Below are 19,363 nucleotides of genomic sequence, written 5' to 3' on the forward strand. Positions count from 1 at the left end.
GTCTTTTCCACACTGGGTCCTTTTATTCGTTTCCTACCTAACTGCGCTGGCTGGGACTTCCAGTGGAACACGGAAAAGCAGTGGTGAAAGCGGGTGTCCTAGGCAACCTGGGCTGCTGCAACAAGAGACCAGGCCCGGTGGCGCAAGCAACAGCTCCTTCTCCAGTTCCGGGGAGTCTGGATGTTCGACATGAGGGAGCCAGCTGGTCAGGGTCTGACGAGACCCCTTCCTAGTGTGCCGTCTGCACTCACTCCTTCCCACGAGGGCGAAGTTCATCATGAGGACTCCAACCCAAGACCTTGTCTAAACCTCCCCACCTCCAACACCATCACCATGGGGGTGGGGTTTCAATTTTTGAATTTTGGGGAACTCATTCAAGGAAGACAAGGTGCCCCGTCTTGTCCCTGTCTTTGGGGGGACACTTAAGTCTTTCGCCTTGGGGATGACAGCAGCTGTAGGTCCCGTCCAGCCCTGGTTCCTGAGTGTCTTGACCATGGAAGGGTGCTGAGCTTGTCGGATACCTTTTCTGTACTCCTCGAGTATTCTCTTGCAATCTTTTTTATTTCTGTAAGATGATGGTAATGTCCACAGTTTCTGACTTTAGTGATTTGTGGCTTTCTCTTTTTGACAGTTTAGTAAGTTTTGTCAACTTTGCTTAACTTTGCAAAGAAACCCCCTTTGGTTTCACCGATTTTCATTATTGTTATTCTGTTCTCTATTTTATTTACCTCTGCTCTAATCTTTGTTAATTCCTTCCTTCCGCTAGCTTTGGAATTTTTTAATTTGCTCTTCTTTCCCTAGTTCTTCAAAGGTGTAGGGTTTGGTTATTAAGACACTTCTTCTCTACTGTAGGTATTTAGTCATAAGTTTCCCTCTGAGTGCTGTCTCTGCTGCATCCCATCAGTTTTAATCACCCCTAAGTTCTTATAAAAGTACCTTGATAACGATTCCATGAGTCACCTTCCACACTAAGTTGGAAAGAACATAAGCCCCGGGGTCAGAAAGAGAGACGCTTTACTTGCTGCAGCTGAAGCTACTAAGTAATAAAGTTATAAAAGGTAAGGCTGCCCGCATGCGGAAGGCTGTGGGGCCCGCAGAACAGCCCTGGAGGGGCAAGAACCGAGAAGAGGAGACAAAGAGGCTTCTGCGTGTGGTGGGCGGAGCTGACCCTCCAGGCCACGGTGTGCACGTGTCAGTGTTCTCACTAATCCCCACTCTCACAGCCTACAAAGCAATGTCACATTTGCAGGCATCCCGTCCAGGAGCGACACCAAAAGCAGCAGATGCACACTGAGTATCTAATCGCACCACACCTCCGGGTTTGTTTCTGATTTCGAGCATTTAACGTGTTTGACTTTGTGTTTGATGATGGTCTAATTAGGGTTAAATAACGCAAACCATGAGAGTACTTGTCCAAGTTGCCACAGAAATCACTAGCAGAGCTAACTTTTTACAAACAGTCCTGGGAATGTAAAGTACAGCATAGGGATTATAGTCACTAATATAATAGGAACTATGTGTGGTGCCAGGTAGGTATTAGACTTACTGCAGGGGACCATTTTGTAAATTATATAAATGTCTAACCACCATGCTGTGCACCTGAAACTAATATAAAATAACAATGAATGTCAAATGTAATTGAAAAGTAAAAAATATACATATAATAAAATAGAACCTGTTACATACTAAATTTTTAGGCACTGAAGACCAACACGTAAGCCTGTGTTACCAGGTCGCCTGGTTCTGTGTCAGTTTCCTTGCAGACTTAGAAATAAAGTCTCCCCTCCATCTTCATGTGCATATGTAAATCCCTTTATTGCTTTTCTTTTAATCCAGACCAACACTCTTCTGTTCACAAAATTACTCGAGCAAGTCTACCCCCCACCCTAAATGCCAGAGCGCAGACCGTAATAACCAGTTAGAAAAACAACTGCACAATAATTAGTGACCCAGGTGACAGGACCATGTGGAGAAGCAGACCCAACACTTCAACTAACTATAAGAAATGGGAGACCGGCCAGGCGTGGCTCAGCGGTTGAGCATCGACCTAGGATCCAGGCGATTGGGGTTTGATTCCCAGTCAGGGCACATGCCCGGGTTGGGGGCTCGATCCCCAGTCGGGGGATTGCAGGAGGCTGCCGATCGATGACTCTCTCATCATTGATGTTTCTCTCTCTCCCTCTCATTTCCTCTCTCTGAAATCAATAAAGACATATTAAAAAGAAAAAAAAGAACTGGGAGTATCTCTAAGGTTATATTGGGGATTCTCCTATGAGGCAAAATCCCCAATTAACCTTTCAGGTTTCTGGATCAGGTGAACTGAACACCTCCTACCCCAGCAGAGCAAGTTTAGAAACTGGGCGTATTTGCATCTAGTTGGGATTCAGAATTTTCTAGATACTCTATCACCAAACCTAGGGAGAGAAACAGACTCTATCACCAAACCTAGGGAGAGAAACAGACTCTATCACCAAACCTAGGGAGAGAAACAGATGCTAAACCAATGCAGGACTGCAAATCACACACACGCTTCCATTTTAACATTCTCAGAACAGCTCATTTTTCTCACTAACTGAATTTATTAGGAAATGCTACAACTTGAATCAATTCATTTATATTCATTCTCTTTATTTACTGGGATTCTGCATAAGATTTAATTTGAAAAGGTTTCCAGCGGGGAAGAGCCTGAACCACAGTCAACTACAGCGTGAGGCCTACCCAGCTGCTGCCACACTGTGCTCAGAGCAGTTCAGATGACAATCATTTCAGGCTGCAGAAACAGAGGACTTCAGCGAGGAGGCTAAGGGAAGCTAAATAACTCATATCAAGAGTTTATACTGCGGTATCTTATTTAAAAATATCCCAGTGAAAGTAGCGAGAGCCAATTTCCATAGCTACTTGGGAAGCACTGACAGTATCATAAGGTGCTACTGAGCAAAAATAAATGTTCATTATTGTTGCCTTAAGCAATCTTTTAAAGTTTACATTAATCATACATAGAAAGTAAATGTTTTGCAATGAAACTGAGTAACAGGCCTAGAGAATGAAGGCGCTGAATTCAAGGCCTGACTGTGAATGTGTCTCAGACTAAAACAAAACCGTTATTACGCGAGCCATCGTAAAGATTTGATGTTTAATAAGTACAGAAACCAAATTCTACAAGGTTTAGGATTTAATATTTTTAAATGTAAACACAGATTTGTTAAGATTTTTTAAAAATCTCCTTTTTTCAATATTCATCCCTTTTCCCAAAAGTCCGTTTAGAAGAATTTTAGGAGACAAGGGTGCTATTAAACTTAAAAACCATGCCGTAGGGTCAGACGACTGACTACTCATTTGCCTGCAATCATGATTCTCAGTGCTTGCAAATGTCCTGTGAAGCCATTTCCAAAAAAAAGAGCTGGAAGCTGAACTTAAGAGTTTAAAACATTCATTAAGCTCAGTGTTTCCTGCTGTGAAAAGGGGAGAGCAAACGCACTAAGTCTCTCTTGGCCGCCGGAGCCACCTCCAGTGAAGCGCTGCCCCCTTGTGGATTTCGAGCCTTCACATCAAGAAAGCGCCTCACCCAGCCTTTCCACCGGTAGCTTTTTGTTATTAGCTTGCATTTTTGTTGTACGTTACTTTTGTTTATTCTCATATTGTGAAGAATCTAAAAATACTCTGACTTGAAATTCTGAGATCACAAACCTCTGTTGAAAAAAATAAGTTCAGGGAAAAATCAATGTCTACCTGATCTCTGAAGGACAGTTTATGTTTTGTAAATCTGAATCCTTCCATAATCAGACTTATTTTTTAATGTAAACATACATGATACTCTTACTGTACTAAAAATAAGCTATAAATCTTCAAGGGTGATGGGTTTTTACATATTAAAATATATATATTAGAGAAACTGACTTTGCTATTTCTGTTTTCAAAGAGCCTTAGTTTAATACACTTGACTTTTTCATGCTTTGGAACATTTAAAATTCTTTCTTTGTTCTACATTAGCATAAAATATAAAAATGGCACCACGACAAGTTTAAATGAGAATATATTTTAAAAATCAGTTTTACCCTATTAAAAGCAAAAGAAAAGCTATTGAAAAGCTACCTAGGAAAGAATTACAGGCACTTGGCGCCCATAAAAATGGCATAAAGGCTGGAACAAGCAGATGCTCCAGCTGTTTCAGTGCAAAATATCACAACTGGGTTTTTAAGCTTTCCACACAAAACCTAGTCAGTTACCAGACACACTCAGGACTGAATACAGCATTTACTTGGGGTTTTACATACGTTGCTAAGAGGTTTGCATTTTTTAAATATATATATTCAATCCTCTGGAAAAAAATTCTATATGCTATAGCATTTCCACTGATACATAATAAATGATTCCAACTATCTTTCTGAAAATGAGTAAGATGTATCTGGAACTGAAAATAAAAGTAGTGTAGGCCTGCATGTCTAACGTCGCGGACCATGTGCCCAGCCGTGTGGTCACAGGCCATCTCCTGCTTCAGAAACAGGCTGGGACGCTCTGGCAGTTCCAGCTGTGACCTTAGTGATCGTTCTCTACTCCCAGGCTCGTGAAACAGTCTAGGTAGAGTGGGATCCATGTATGCACGTACTGGGGCAAAAGCAATAGTAGCTGATACTCTTATTAGCACCTGCACAGCCATAATAAACTATATAAATATTTGTTTAATGAACACAATCAAAATGTTTAACATAACACAAATGGAGTCCAACTAAGTCACTCAGCCTTTTAATCAATACTGACAATGGCCTTTAAGCAGAAACTGGAGTGAGAGGGCCTGTCTAAAAGTGTGCGGATAGGAAGCAACTCCAAACAACGGCGTTAGAGAAAGGATGGTGAATGCAAGAAACCTTAAGAATGCCATGGAGCCAAAGGCTACAGGGAAATGCACACGAAAATACTGGTTTCAGTATCACCTGACGCAAGGGGGAAACGTCTCCATTCCACCTCCGGGTACTGAAAATGTGCTATGCGCCTGACCCAGGGTGCACATGTATAATTACAAAGGAAACCGTTTACCACATTTAGAGTCAAAGAACAAGTGTCTATGTGGATAGTCTTCTCAAAATAAAATGGAGCTTCTCATTCACCACCTTCCCCCAACCCAGGCTTTCTCAATGCAAACGTCATCATATTTCTGTTTTTAAATTTTATTTCATCTTCACTCAAGTGTTTGTATTGATTTTAGAGAGAGAGGAAGGGAGAGAGAGAAACACTGATCGGTTGCCTCCCATATATGCCCTGACCGGGGACTGAGCCCGCAACCTTTTGATGTACGGATGACTCTACAACCCACTGAGCACGGGCCAGGATATCATTGTATTTCTTTATTCTTTCAGACATATCCACTACCGAATGCTCTATGTTAAGCATGTCTAGAAGCAAAGAATTCAGCAAGGTTTATGGAAGTTACAGTCCACAAGGTTAATAGCCTGGTTCAGGAAACAAGTGTTAAAGAAACAGCATGCAAATATTTATAAAAGGGTAAGTATGGTAAGTGCCATGAAGAAAGACACCAGTATATGATGAACACATCCAGTAAAACCTTGGAGAACAGGGTACCCTGGGCACAAAGGCTTCCCGAGTCAGTGGCATTTACGATGAGACCAGGGAAGGGCGGGAGAGGGGAGCATGGGCCAGAGACAAGGGCAGAGCAGAAAGGCGGGAAAGGAGGGAGAAGGTGCAGGAGGGGCTGGGGCCTTGCTAGGAAGCTCGGAACCCCAGACAAACCTGATTCTGTGCACAGAACTCCGCCCAGTTGTTTCTTTATCCTTAGAGCCCAAGTTGATATGCACTGACCATCATCTCCATGTACACTCCTCATAAATCAAGTTCAATATTACTCTACAAGCAACTCCCCGCTGCGCTCCACACCCATCAGTCCTATCGCCACGGCAACCACCTCTCCCTCGAGCCCCACCAGGGGTGGGAAGAGCGTGCTGGATCCATGTAACCCATGGACACAGACAAGAGGCTGGTGAAGGCTGGGGCGGGGGGGAGGGTCCAGGGGGGGAAAATAAGACATCTATAATTCAAAATAAAATAAAAATTCTGCCCTTCACCTTTATTTATCTTTAGGAACCTGGATTTTCCCATTAATTTCCACAACCAAAAAATGCATATTTTAATGGTCAACATTGCATCTGATTACAGGTATCTGTTCAAGGCTTGAAGGCTCAATCTTCTCATTAAACCTGACAAGTCTATGAATGTCCTTTATGTCTATCCAGATGAATTTGTGATTTCTCTTTTAGGTCATATTTTCTTTTTTTCCAACAAACCCTGCTTAGTTTCCTCTCCTATATGGAGAATTAGCTCATGATTTTGCAAAGATCAAGCCATCTTTATAAAAAGATAAAGATACTGATAAAACATTGAGCCCCTGAATAAAGTATTTACGTTACAAATACATTAAGGGCCAGTGTGTTTCAGGAATAAAGATGGAACCAGTAATTACACACAAGATAGTAATTTAACGGATGCTGGATGACAATACCATGAACACCCGCAGAGAAGTCACATCGCCGCAAGAAGACAGACTGCATTGAGATTCTAAACTATATATAAAAAACACCAAGACAGCATGCCTGAAACAGTGTTTGGAGTAAATATTTATAGTATCTCAAAACCTAAATTAAGAAGAAAAATCATCAGCACAAAGAATAGACTCTGACCTACAAAGGAGATGACTCCTTCACAAACCTGTACTAACTAGCGTCCGGCTGTTCACGCTACTCAAAGTCATAACTTAGGTCCACGTGCAAAGAAAGAAGCTCATGCATAACCTGGGCCACATTACGGGGCTGGGGGCCCATGAATACTGCCCAGAACACAAAGGAAATGGGAAGGTGGTTCATGAGAGCTAAGAGGGGCGTGAGATGCTGAGAAGCGATCAAATTTAGCTGATGAAAACTATGGCTGAATATCAAGAAGAAATGTCATGATATAATGTTTTATTATAAAAAATGTCCTAAAGTACAGAAATAGCACTACTTGAATAATTTAAAGATAGTGAATTTAATATAAATGTTATAAGCCAGGTACCTATAGTGCCTATTCAGCAAATAGCTATTTTAATGAAAGGAAGGGTGGCTACCATTCTCAGGCTCTCTCAAAACGTAGTCAATTGTTTTTAAAAATAAAAATGTAGCACCGAAATAGAGGCTGCACAATCCTCATCACAAAACTACTCTGACCACAGCATCCTCAGTAAACGACCTCCTGAGTAGCGTCCAAACAAAAATGTTAAACATTATCTTCATGAAAATTCTTAAAATAGATATTTTCAAAACCTCTACCATTGCTTAAAATGCTTACTGGAAAATACCAGAAATAAAGTTTTATAACTACAATATTTCAGTGGTTGTCTAAAACGCTGTAATAAAAAGTAGACAGAAAATCTTTATCTAGTTTTTATTTTACTCCCTTTCTTCTTACTAAATGTATGTTAACAAAAAAAACACACACCCTCAAATGATCTAGACAAAAGCTTTTAGCTCAACACATAATTGCAAGAAAATTACAATAATTGTACCAATTAAAATAATCTTGAATGAACAGTATGTCATCTTAATGTTCCAATGGTTTATAGAGGGATCTACTTAATTAGCTGAAATTGCTTTCCAGTGTTAGTATCAAATGTCATTTGCTAAAAGTTGAACAATTTAGAAAATAATTTAACAAAGCAATTTTACCAAACACCAAGAACCAACATCTTCCTTTTCAGCCGAATAAAGCGAGCAGCTGTGTCATCAAATTGCTATAAAAGTAAATGAGGTTTTTTATGGATTAAAAAAAGTTTACTACTAGCGTTAAAAACACTATTTTCTGATTGTTTTTACCAAATCAGATTTCTTTAATAAAATAAATGAATATCAATTATATGCTGCTGCTTTTTGTCTGCTGTAAATAAAACTTTTTATTATTCAAACGACAAACAATAGCATCAAAGAACCAGCTATGGTTAACTAGAAACAGGCATCAGTCTTTGTCCAGCATGTTCCAATATATATGATTTTTCAAAATGCGGGTAGAAACTGTCTTCCCATCATTTTTCAGTCAAATCATCTTAACTTTATTTTGAGTCAAGTTTTTCATGAATCTCAAAGATTCTTACTACACTGTCATCTTCTCTTCCTTAGAGTATCTACAAACAATCTTTAGAAGTCTTTGTAGGCCTATCAGACATATCTATTTCTAAAAAAAAAAAAAAGGCGTCTCAAAATCACCGTGAATCCCACCCATTCATAAACAGCAAGCCACCAAGGGCTGAGGTCTAAACTGACGGGTTAAGGAAATGGCAAAACAAAGTCTCATCACCTCAATGTACCTCCAAGAAGACATGACTTGGGTTCCCTGGGCTTCGATGTCCTGAGTGTGAGTGGGGTCAACAGTCCCTACTAAGCAACCACCTCACTGCTGACAGCAAAAGGAGCTGGCGGGAAGAGCTCTGTGCCCAAGGAGACGGGACCCACGAAGGTCCTGAAACTCTGAGCCACGCCCTCCCCGCCAATAACCCGAGCCCCGGGCACCTCCTCTCCTCTCCTCTGGGGCTTCACAGGGATCCGGGGGCACCGTGGAGGCGCCCCGCAGAACGGGCCGAGGAAGCGCCGCACATCCGCCGGAAGTGGCCAGGCTCCCGCTCAGCACCCCGCCCGCCCTCCTCAGACAGGGGCCCGGACATACCCACCCTCCTTCCCACGTTTCCAAATTTCTTGACACCAGATACATTCCTCTAAGAACAGTATCATCGGATATTGTTCTAAAATGAATCTAAAACTCCAGTTCAGAGTTCCCAAATAAAGGCTTACCCTTTTCTCTGACAGATTTTTATTTACATCAAAATAATTTCTCAGGAATAAAATGAGGTGTGAAGGACTGTCTAATTAAGGCTTTATATAAAATACCATGTGAAGAATGAATCCCATTATATGAGTGTGAATTGTTATTAAGTTAATACTTTTAAAAGTTACTTTAGCCTGGCCGGGCATGGCTCAGCGGTTAAGCGTCGACCTAGGATCCAGGAGATCAGGGTTCGATTCCCGGTCAGGGCACAGGCCTGGGTTGCGGGCTGCGGCCGATCAATGACTCTCTCATCACTGATGTTTCTAGCTCTCTCCCTCCCTCTCATTTCCTCTCTCTGAAATCAATAAAGATATATAAAATAAATAAAAGTTACTTTAACTGTTTGATGATACCTGTGCTCATCTGGCAAACGTTCATCACTGTGTAATGATGAAAATATTTATTCATGAAATAAAACAATATTTTACTACACGCCAAACACCTCTCATAAGATTTCTGAAACATCAAAGGGCAGGTGCAATTCAGCGCCACGTGGCTAGCGGCCTGTGGCATCACGCGTCACTGCCATGCACTGGACGCCACACTTGGTTCAAACGACCCATTTAGTTGAGCAAAAATCACACAGCAAAACTGAGCAGAGCTCAAACTTGCAGACCAATCCTACACTGTCCCTGTGATTCCAGAGCCAGTCACCCACATGAAAACACGAAACAGAACAGGAACATGAGCAGTGGGGACTGAAACACGGGGACCACGAGCTGGCAGCCCTCTAAGGAAAGGAGAACTGTCTGAAATCTTCAGTGTGAGCTCGGCACTAAGTGATTTCTTTAGGGTTATAGTCCACTTACACGTTCAAAGTAGTAGTTCCAATTTTACTGAGTTTTATAAAACTGTTTGCATAGTTCCTCTGTGTTATATACACATATTTTATATGTTTTATTGACTTTTTAGGAGGAAGAGAGAAAAAGGACAGGGACACTGACGAGAGAGAAACATCGGCATCAACCGCTGACCCCTCCCTGCATGCCCCCCGCACACCCCCGCTGGGGATCAAGCCCGCAACCGGGCATGTGCCCGACCTGAATCAAACCCGTGACTTTCTGGTGCCTGGGACGATGCACGACCACTGAGCCACGCCGGCCAGGCTGTGTTATATTTTTTCTAAGACAGTTTATTTAGAGCAGCAACTGAAAATGTTGAAGGTATTAAGTGTTCTGATAAACAAAAAGGATTTATAATTTTAGTTCTGATTTTGACAATAAATCGGTAACTCTCAAAGCTTTACGTATTTGACATGTCACAGAACCTTAACTGCATGTCTTTCAACAAAAATGTAATCAATTTAATCAGTAGAAATTTTAAAAGGACTTCAAATGACTGACTATAAAAGGACAATGAAATCCCTTATTATTTAATGCAGAGAATGTTTTCCAGTCAGTCTTCACAGCTCTACAACCCTCAGATATGAAGCTGAGAAAATATTCGCACTGACAACCTGGAAAGTGCAACCTCCTCAATATTCTATGAAGGCACTTAGAATAAAAAACGGAAACACGTGATAATGTGTCCAGCATTGCATTTCATATATACAGAGACATAAAGCCAACAGGACTGCTAATTAGACACCTTATCACATAGGTTACACTGGAAGGAAGCTGAAGTGTTATATGGCGGGATATACAATTGTGCTAATACAACTCCTAAAGGAAATGGGATTAGAATCATTCATTAAATTGGAGGGTCCATTTTATACATAATATTTTGCATTCATTATGCTTTACATGCATTCACTTTTTTCTGAAAAGTCAACTCGATCTAAAATAAAGTCAAATACAGAGGTCAAATTACCTTTCGTAGATGGTTTTCAACGTCATCTGGTCTGGAATGCCTTCAGTCTCTTCCAAATACAATATGAGCCATGAAGTTCGGTATGGCCACTGCTCCGTGAGGTTGATCCAGCTGGCAAGCCTATCCCAGTTGAAACTGATCTGATTGGCTCTCAGTAATCGCCCTGTGAGGAGTACGAGAACATTTTTAATTAATAGATGTGTAATGTTATGCTAAGCAAAACATTTAGCATATTCACAAATAATTTAACTTTCCTAAATCTTTAAAATTTGCCATTTAACGTACACAACAAATTCAAACCAACTATATATATACATACACACACACACACACACAATTATATACATGCACACACACACACGCATACACACACATATATACACACACACATATATATACATACACATATATACATACATACAAACATATAGCTTCTATAATCCAAAGAGCTCTACTGGAAAGCTTCTAGGGCTTAAACCCAATTCTATTTAATTCTAACAATTTTTCGTGGGACTTCCCACTGGTGCTGCGTTGACCACACTGCTCTGACCCCATCCATGCAGGCAAAAACCCTTTAGAGCTGGGTGTCGGACCCTCTTGACACTACCCACAGCCACACAGCAGGGGGTCGCTGCACCCGTGACAGGCCCGTCCTCTAACGTGGTGCCTCAGGGCCTGCTGGGGGCCTTCAGCAAACCCACACGTGCTGCCTGCCCCGTGTCTGTGGGTGAGTGCACCGCCCCACACGCACACTCGCTGTTCCGTGCTAAGGTGGCCTAAGGAATAACCTGCCAGGTGAGCGGTTCACAAAACCCCATTACTTGTTCTTAAATCCTGTCTACCCTGGGGCCTTCTGAGACCCCAATGCAGTGTCTGGTGCGGGCCAGCGCCCACGTGGGCAGCTGCAGTCCTCGGACCTTCAAAACCGGTGCTCTGCTTTGCTGCCTCATCATTTGATCCTGCTTTGGGGATTTTGTTGGGAGTGCAGAGTGCGGGCATTGTTGCTTTTTCATTGTAAACACTGTTTTACTTGAATGTCATCAGTTCAGTTGATGCCTAGTTGCGGCGGCTCCGGTATGAATTTCCCTTTCCCTCCTCCTGACACAGAGCCCCTTCCAGTTCTTCCCGCACCCTCCGACCCGCCCTCCCCTGTCCATCTGCTTATTCACGCAAACAACGCCATCATCGCCCGACTCCTTTTTCTTGGAAAGGGGGACCTGGTCTGCTAGACAGGCCAGGCCCTTTACCTTCCACCCAATTAAACTTGAGATGAACGAGAAGATGTTTTTAAATCAAGTTTTAAAATAACAGTGCACACCTGACGGTTGATTTTTGTTGTCAACACTGACACTGGTTCTACTAAGCACACTTACTGCAAACAGATGTGGTGCCCACCAACGTAAACACAGCGCAGCACCGCCCTTCGCTTCTGAACTGAACTGCTCTGTCCATGTTAGAGCTTGTTATCTACTACAGGACAGCAAGAAGCAAGGTACCTGTCACAGAGACAATATTCAACAACCGTCGCATAGTCTGGGGACTGATGTCACTGAACCAGTCCTCGGTCACCAGCAGCTTTGTGAGGTCAAAGGACATCTGCCGGGTGATGGTCCGCTGCATCTGCCTCCTCCGGTAGGTGTCCTGAAACGACAGACCACAGTGAAAAGCCCTCACTGCAAGTCGGGGCACTGGGCTTTGTGAGGAGCTAACGCATGTTGGTGACATCAACCAAGGAGAGTCTAAGTCTGCAGCTGAGAAGAAGCTGTACTAACAAAGAACTACTATCACTCCCAGGCAGACCCTCCCGAGCCCTTCAAGCAACAGGGACAGCACCAGCATCACAGGCGAGGGCAGCTCCAGATGGAGTTTGTTTATAGTTGTATAGGCCGAGAAAGCCCAGTGCCTTGGGGATTACAAGCAAGCAGAATTATGTAAAGAGAATTCAATTCAAACTCTTGTAGGAACTCAGGATTTATAGGAATCCTGACATGATAAAGCAAATAACTCCTTGTTTAGTTTTAAGGATTCAGCATTTTTATTTTTAAGTTATTTTTTAACATGTGACAACAGGCACGGCTGCTCTAACTATCCTCACATCTGCATTAAGTACACTGAATTAAAATAACAAAATAAATGGAAGGCACACTACTGGGTGGGCAGGGCGGGGCGGGAATCCCATCTGAGAGGAGCCACAGGCACAAAAAAGGTGCCGTTTCATCAAAAGCCATGGACCAGGGAAGGTGAAGCAACCACAGGGAGCCTGAGTCCAGACTCCCAGGGCAAAAAGCCCAAACAGTAAATCAGACTCTACTCTTTAGTGTCATCAACCGTCACTCATAATATTAATTTTGCATCCATACTTGCATAGGGTGGAGGCATAAAGTCAGAATGTCAAAATGTCACTGAAGACACATTTTTAAATGCAAAATACCCAAACTCGACAGTAGCAAACTCAAAAAAACAAACAGTGCTGATCAACACTAGCCCAACCTAGCCATCCTCAAGTGGCACTGTGACCATGACCTACCTGCACGTGGACAGCCTCCTGTCTTGTAACACTCCCTTCCTTGTTCCATACGCAAGGGAGTCCTGGGGATGGGTAGGACAGGGACAACTAGAGGGTTCCAGGAGAACCTAAGGTGGCTGGGAAGGGCACACAATCGCTGTGTGGGCATAGCAGTCACCTCACAAACATTAGGGGAGGAGGCCAACAGGGAGATAAAGGAGTCTTCCTCACACCACAAGCCTCCTCTCCCTTACAGCTGCGGAGGCAACGGGCACCCGGCAGGAATCCTCATCGCCAGGTAACATAACCTGGGGAGCTTTAAAATCTTCCTCTCGGAGTCTCTGATTCTCTCGGTCTAGGGGCTGGAGCAGCTCATGGACTGAGAACAGGTTAGGAGAGGACAGGGTCTCCTATACTCTTTACAGTTACTATGGCTGCAGGTTCAGACATCCCCTGAAAACACTGAAGCTGAAAGGAAGTTCAATGATAGAATGTATTTGAAGAGCTTAGTATGATGTTTATAAAAGGTTATTAAGGGGCATCGCCTTAGTTTTACTTGAGTAATAGCAATACAAACACATGGCTACAAGAACTAGGTCTTACCCGTCTGTTGAGGGCGGTCTTGCTGCCAAGTTTGGTCATGTCTCCAAGGCTGATCTGTGACACTCTTCGGTCAGCATCATCCTGCATCCCTTAAAGAGTTACCAAGGACACCGTTTGTATAGCATTCTGTGGCATGGGACAGTTAGAGAAGTGACCTGCCAACAAGGTTCTTCAAGGTAAAAGGTGAGTCACCACAGAAAACCACAGAACTACTGAAGAACTGGACCTATACCTGTAGCATCCGAGCATGGAATGTCCCCATTCGTGGTTGAGGTTACAAGGTATTTCCTTGCATTGCTCAGCCCACGGCTGTTCAGGAAAACAGGCAGATGGACAATGTTCCGCATGTAGTCGTGCCCATTGATGTTGGAGTCTCGAAGCACACTGTTGAGGTTCTGGTTAATGGCCTTTATGATGATGTGCGGATCGCTCGCAAAAATGGCAATGAAGGGACCTTTGGAAAACAGAACTCGGACCTGTGGCAAAAGAAACGCACATTCACAACGTAAACTTTAAATTACCCAATGTAACAAAGTCTCTTCAAAATCGTGCTATCCTTGGATAACTATAATTTTTAAAAACTATTTTTCATCAAAATGTTATTCTATATGAAAACAAATTTTATTGAAGTCTCAATCTGGTTTTTCACCACCTGACAATTTTCACCATTTGACAGTGATAAACCTCCAAAGAAAATATTTAATCCTGTCCTATTTTGAGACACTTAAGGTCTACATGAGGTAAGATCAGGACGCATGAGAAACACTCGTGAACATACAAGGAGGTACTGGGTACACAGGTCTCTGACCTCACAGAGTCACTGATGTGTTGACTTAAACAAAAAACGGCAAGTTCTGTGGGCTCCCTGCCTCTCTCACTCTGACCAGACTACCTGCAAAGGAGAGCTGAGCCACACGTGGGCATCTGAGCTCCTCCACTCTTTCATTCTTCACTCTGCCAGTGAGTTAAAATGATCTAGACCTGCCTGTGATGGAATATTTATTCTTGCTTTGTTTCTGCATAAAAATGGTTATTTTTACAAAAAAAGAAATACTATTCAAACCCATCTGAGCTATGCATGAAGGCATCTCTCTCGCTGCCACACGTAACAGTGACCAGCTGGAGGCGGGGGAGACTTACAGTGTCCAGCATCTGCAGCACTCTATCCTGCTCGCAGGCATCCAGCCCGTCGATGATGACCACCAACCTCGTCTGGTTCTGAGTGAAGCTATCAATGGTTTTGGCCATCCTGGCCATCAGCTCCACCTCGCACTTGAGAACCTGTGCAAAAGACAAACAGGCGGCACTGAGGACAGGAGGAAGCTCGGCACGCTCCGCAAAGAGCCTACAGAAGTCACCTAACAGGAAGAAAAGGAATCCAGAGTCCTCGCTGCCAGCTACGGTTCACTTGCAACTGCAGTGAGGGCTTCACAATGTACAAAGTAACTTCTCACAAACTGGAGTATTTCACCCTCACAATGAGGGAGACCCTGTCATGTCCAGGAGTTTTTTTATTATCAAACTGGGCTGAGTGACTTCTTTCCAAGACCAGATTCTCTGAATGTCAAGTCTGAGATCTGAATGTACATCTAAATGACCAAACTGGAGTGGGCTCCCTGACAGGACATGGCCTTGGCCAAGGGAAGGGGCTGCAGGTAAGTACTCAGTCCCTTGAGTCTATGTTTCTGTGGTTCAACCTATTCACTCTACCAGGCTCCAGAGGAACCTATATTGTTGGGTAGGAATTACCACCTATGAAGTAATCAATTCACTAACTCCTTTGAGTGCCTCATAAAAGTCTTCTTCCCACTTCAAATATGCATTTCCACAGGAGAAATCTGGACTGAAACTAAAAGCCACTGCAACACTGTAACACTCAAGAGTGCGCGCCCAAAGCCCAGGTGGCCATGCTGTGGGCGCACGTCCACATACGGTCACCTCCTACCCAGCACTGAGCACCTACTTTCATGAATCCTTCGCTTTTCAACTTGTGCAGCCTGGAGGCAGCGCTGTGGAGGCGCTTCCTTTGAGAGTTCAGGAGAGAGTCCAGCACCTGCCACCAGGTGCGACAGTTCAGCAGGAAGGCCAAACCCACGACAGACGCAATGGCTATGAGGACGGCGTTCACCGTCAGGTGTTTCGGGTCGACTCTGAATATGGCCAGGAGGGCGATCCCGGCAACAGCGCAGCCAAGCACGAAAAGGAAGATGACGAAAGACGGGAGGCAGCAGGTCTTCTTCCACTTCCTTCTGCCTGGAAGACAGCGAACAGCCTCCATCACGGACCCGCCGAGCGCCCAGAGCCCTACCACAGCGACGGCGACGGCCCGCCACGCTCCCTCGCACCCCAAGCCCGACCCAGCAGCGGGCAGGAGGACGGCCTACCCTGCGTGTCTTCAGTCTTGAACACTCGGAAAAGCCTGGTTGCCAAAAAGCCAAACTCTCTCTCGCAGGCGTCGGAGAGGGTGGCGATCATTTCAGCCATGGATGTCTCCCCGCCCACACTGGACAGGCGATTGTAGTCTGTAAACAAGAACCTGGGGAGGGGAAAGAACACGGTCCTCAGGTCGCTAAAGAAACCACTTCAGCATCCTTCATCTCAGTATCATTTACCCTGTATTTCTTTGTTTCCTTCAAAATATTGTTTTTAAAATTCTGAGGGAAAAGAACTTGAAATTAGATATCTTCCATTTCTAACATCTTAGACATTTTTCTTTGGAAAGACAATTTAAAAAGTTAAATGCCGCCCGGCTGGTGTGGCTCAGCGGTTGAGCATCGACCTAGGATCCAGGAGCTCGAGGTTCAATTCCCGGTCGGGGCACATGTCAGGGTTGCAGGCTCGATCCCCAGTCGGGGGCGTGCAGGAGGCAGCTGGTCAATGACTCATCATTAATATTTCTCTCTCTCTCCCTCTCCCTTCCTCTCTCTGAAATCAATAAAGACATATTTAAAAAAAAAAGGTCCAGTGTAGCAGAGTTATATGAGGTAGTCCTGACTAAAGGCAGGAGAGGAAGGAGGTTACGACAGAGTCCAAGCAAGGAACAGACATCTCAACAGATCTCGCGATACGATGAGAAGGCAGCCCCCACATCAGGATGGAGCCAAAAGAGCTACGCTTGAGAGAAAGTTTTCCAAGCACCAACCAAAAAGATCAGAACCTTGAGAAAATATTATAGTCATTAAGAATTTAATGCCACTTAAAAACTCAAGTTTTAGAAAGTCTTGTTTATAGCTTAAACATCTACCAGGGATTTAAAAATAAGTCCTATCATATTCTTTTCACAGCTATTCTTTGAAGTAACTGGGTTATTTACACTTTGATTCTCTGAATAAAGAGCATTTCTGCTACAGTTCCTCTGTCCCCTCCGTCCCCATGGAACTCTCAGCTGCACCCAGCAGATGATCACGATCAAGCACAGCCTAGGACGGCACTGCACTGCACAGCGCTGTGGGCTCATTCAGGCTGTTTCACTGTTCTAGCTTTTAAAAATAATACCATCTTATTAACTTAACATGTTTTATTTTCTATAAAACTATTTTCCTCGATAACTTTATTCTGCTCTGCATGTTTTCTTTTTAACTTTTTATTTTTAAATTCTTTTCTTAATACTTAATCTATTACCTGTAGGCTTATTTTTCTTATATTGCAACTGTGATATTTTATATGGTTTGGCCTCTTTATTTTCATCTTAACTTACACGTTTTATCTTACAGTGATGTTACAATTCTTACTTTTAGTGTACGTGTAATTACCTTGCTCATTTCTACTGACTTTCTTCTGCCGTCAGCTCTCTGTCTCATTACTGCCCTCTGGCCCAGGACCTTTCCTGCAGTCCCAGGGATACCTGTTTTTCTCCTTTCTGCACTGTTTTCTCACACATTTCCCATGTGATATTACTAGCAATTTCAGACAGGCAGATAAGTACATTTCCGGAGATGTGGAAAGAGCAGCTTGGAGCACAAGCTGAGTTACTGAGGTTACACACAGCACAAGGAGGTCCCAGGACCCCATCCTAGCCAGATCCAGGGCTCTTTCCAAGTGAGTCCAAAGGATGAGACAAGGTGTCACAGGAGGAGAGAGGGGCGTACGTGGAAATAAAATTTGGTAAATCAAAGTTAAGTGGATTTCTTTATGGACAGATGTCTCTGATCCTCTCGTGCCCAAGAGGGAGATACAACATGAAGTGTTTCCCAATGTACTTGACCAGGGCAGGTTTGTTTTACTTCTCATATAAAAAGTTCAAGGGATCAATGTTTTTTGAAATGTACATTGAGAAGTGGTGCAATATAAACTTTATTTTGCTTCCCCTTATTAAACGTTACCCTGTCAAAGGGACCGACTCACCTCACAGGTAAAGCTTTAGTGGTTTGCTCCGGCAGTTCGGGCGGATTGACAAACATTAATTTGAGGAGGAGTTCCAAATAGCCAATGTGTCTTGCCAACCTCGTACTGAGGACCCAGGCCCAATTCCAACTCTCTCCTTCCCTCCGTCCACCAAAGTAAATGACAGCTGCAATGCACAGTTTTAAAAATAATTACCCCAAAAATCACTAGTTAAGCAGCCTCTTTTTTCTCCAAGGTCAAATACCAAGGACAACAGGCAGGTTCACACAACTTGTCAGGGTCCTTCCTACCACACCCCACCGAATTCCTACCACACCCCACCGAATTCCTCAGTGCATTAGCCTCCACCAACACACAGAAGGTAGATGGAAAATGGAAAGTTAACAGACTAAAACATGGCATCAGAAAGACAATGCCTTAAACAGAAACACTGTCCAGTTCAGATTCCAATGCAAATAACTTTGGGGTTGTCCTATTTGCAACTGTTGAAGTTACCAGTTCCTCCAATGGTAAATCTATTTCCTTCTTTACGACTGAAGACATCTCAAGGACAGGGATTATATATATATATATATATTTTTTTTTTTTTTACTTTGCTTTTATATAAAATAAAAATTACAATCATGATCAGAATCCTCCAGAGCATTCCAGTGATGGCTATGAAGACATTTTCAAAACAAGATTTAAACATAAATCATTAAGTAACATGCAAAAGGGTAGATACAATAAATCGGAGTTCTGCTTCAGTATTAACAAGCAGATGATTCATTTTAAAGCTACTCCAGCAAGGTTGTGGGCCATGTTTTTCTAGGCGAACTTATAAAACAGCAAAAAGATCCATTTTCTAACCTAATTATGATAATCACAGGTTTTAAGAGACAGAGAATACAATCTTTTAAGTAAAACAATGAGTCTAGACATTTTCCACATTTTTAAAAAACATAAAAAGCAAAGACTTACTAAAAAATATGTATAAGAGAGCCAAGCAGCTCAGAGACACTGCTATTCCGAGATTTGGGTCGACCGTAAACGCCAATAGCAGCCCCAGCCCCCCACAGAGAAGCAAGGTCAGGAACACGACCAGCCACGAGAACTGGAAAAGAGGCTCAATCTGCTGTCCTGCAAAAGTCTTCATTTCATCTGAAAGAGAAATTAATAACAAACATTATTCCTGTTTTAAGAACTGCAAGTCCTAACTCAATCTGAAATGTTCACATCTGAATATAAACATTTTTGGGGCAC

General features: G+C 43.1%; 1 protein-coding gene across 9 annotated transcripts in view; it reads right to left on the reverse strand.

Moving 5' to 3' along the window:
* KIDINS220 (kinase D interacting substrate 220) overlaps positions 1–19,363 on the reverse strand; it is a 66,965-nt gene that overhangs the window by 23,840 nt on the left and 23,762 nt on the right. For all 9 annotated transcript variants that reach the window (XM_081156090.1, XM_081156088.1, XM_081156086.1 and 6 more), the window contains 9 exons: positions 19,082–19,261; positions 18,122–18,287; positions 16,162–16,313; positions 15,741–16,030; positions 14,918–15,058; positions 14,010–14,253; positions 13,778–13,866; positions 12,165–12,309; positions 10,669–10,831 (listed from right to left, as the gene is read on the reverse strand). In XM_081156090.1, coding sequence (XP_081012216.1) covers positions 10,669–10,831; positions 12,165–12,309; positions 13,778–13,866; positions 14,010–14,253; positions 14,918–15,058; positions 15,741–16,030; positions 16,162–16,313; positions 18,122–18,287; positions 19,082–19,261 — 1,570 coding nt within the window. The remainder of the gene's footprint in view (positions 1–10,668; positions 10,832–12,164; positions 12,310–13,777; positions 13,867–14,009; positions 14,254–14,917; positions 15,059–15,740; positions 16,031–16,161; positions 16,314–18,121; positions 18,288–19,081; positions 19,262–19,363) is intronic.

This window comes from Miniopterus schreibersii (assembly GCF_964146895.1).
Source record: "Miniopterus schreibersii genome assembly, chromosome: 13".
Classification (NCBI taxonomy): Eukaryota; Metazoa; Chordata; class Mammalia; order Chiroptera; family Miniopteridae; genus Miniopterus; species Miniopterus schreibersii.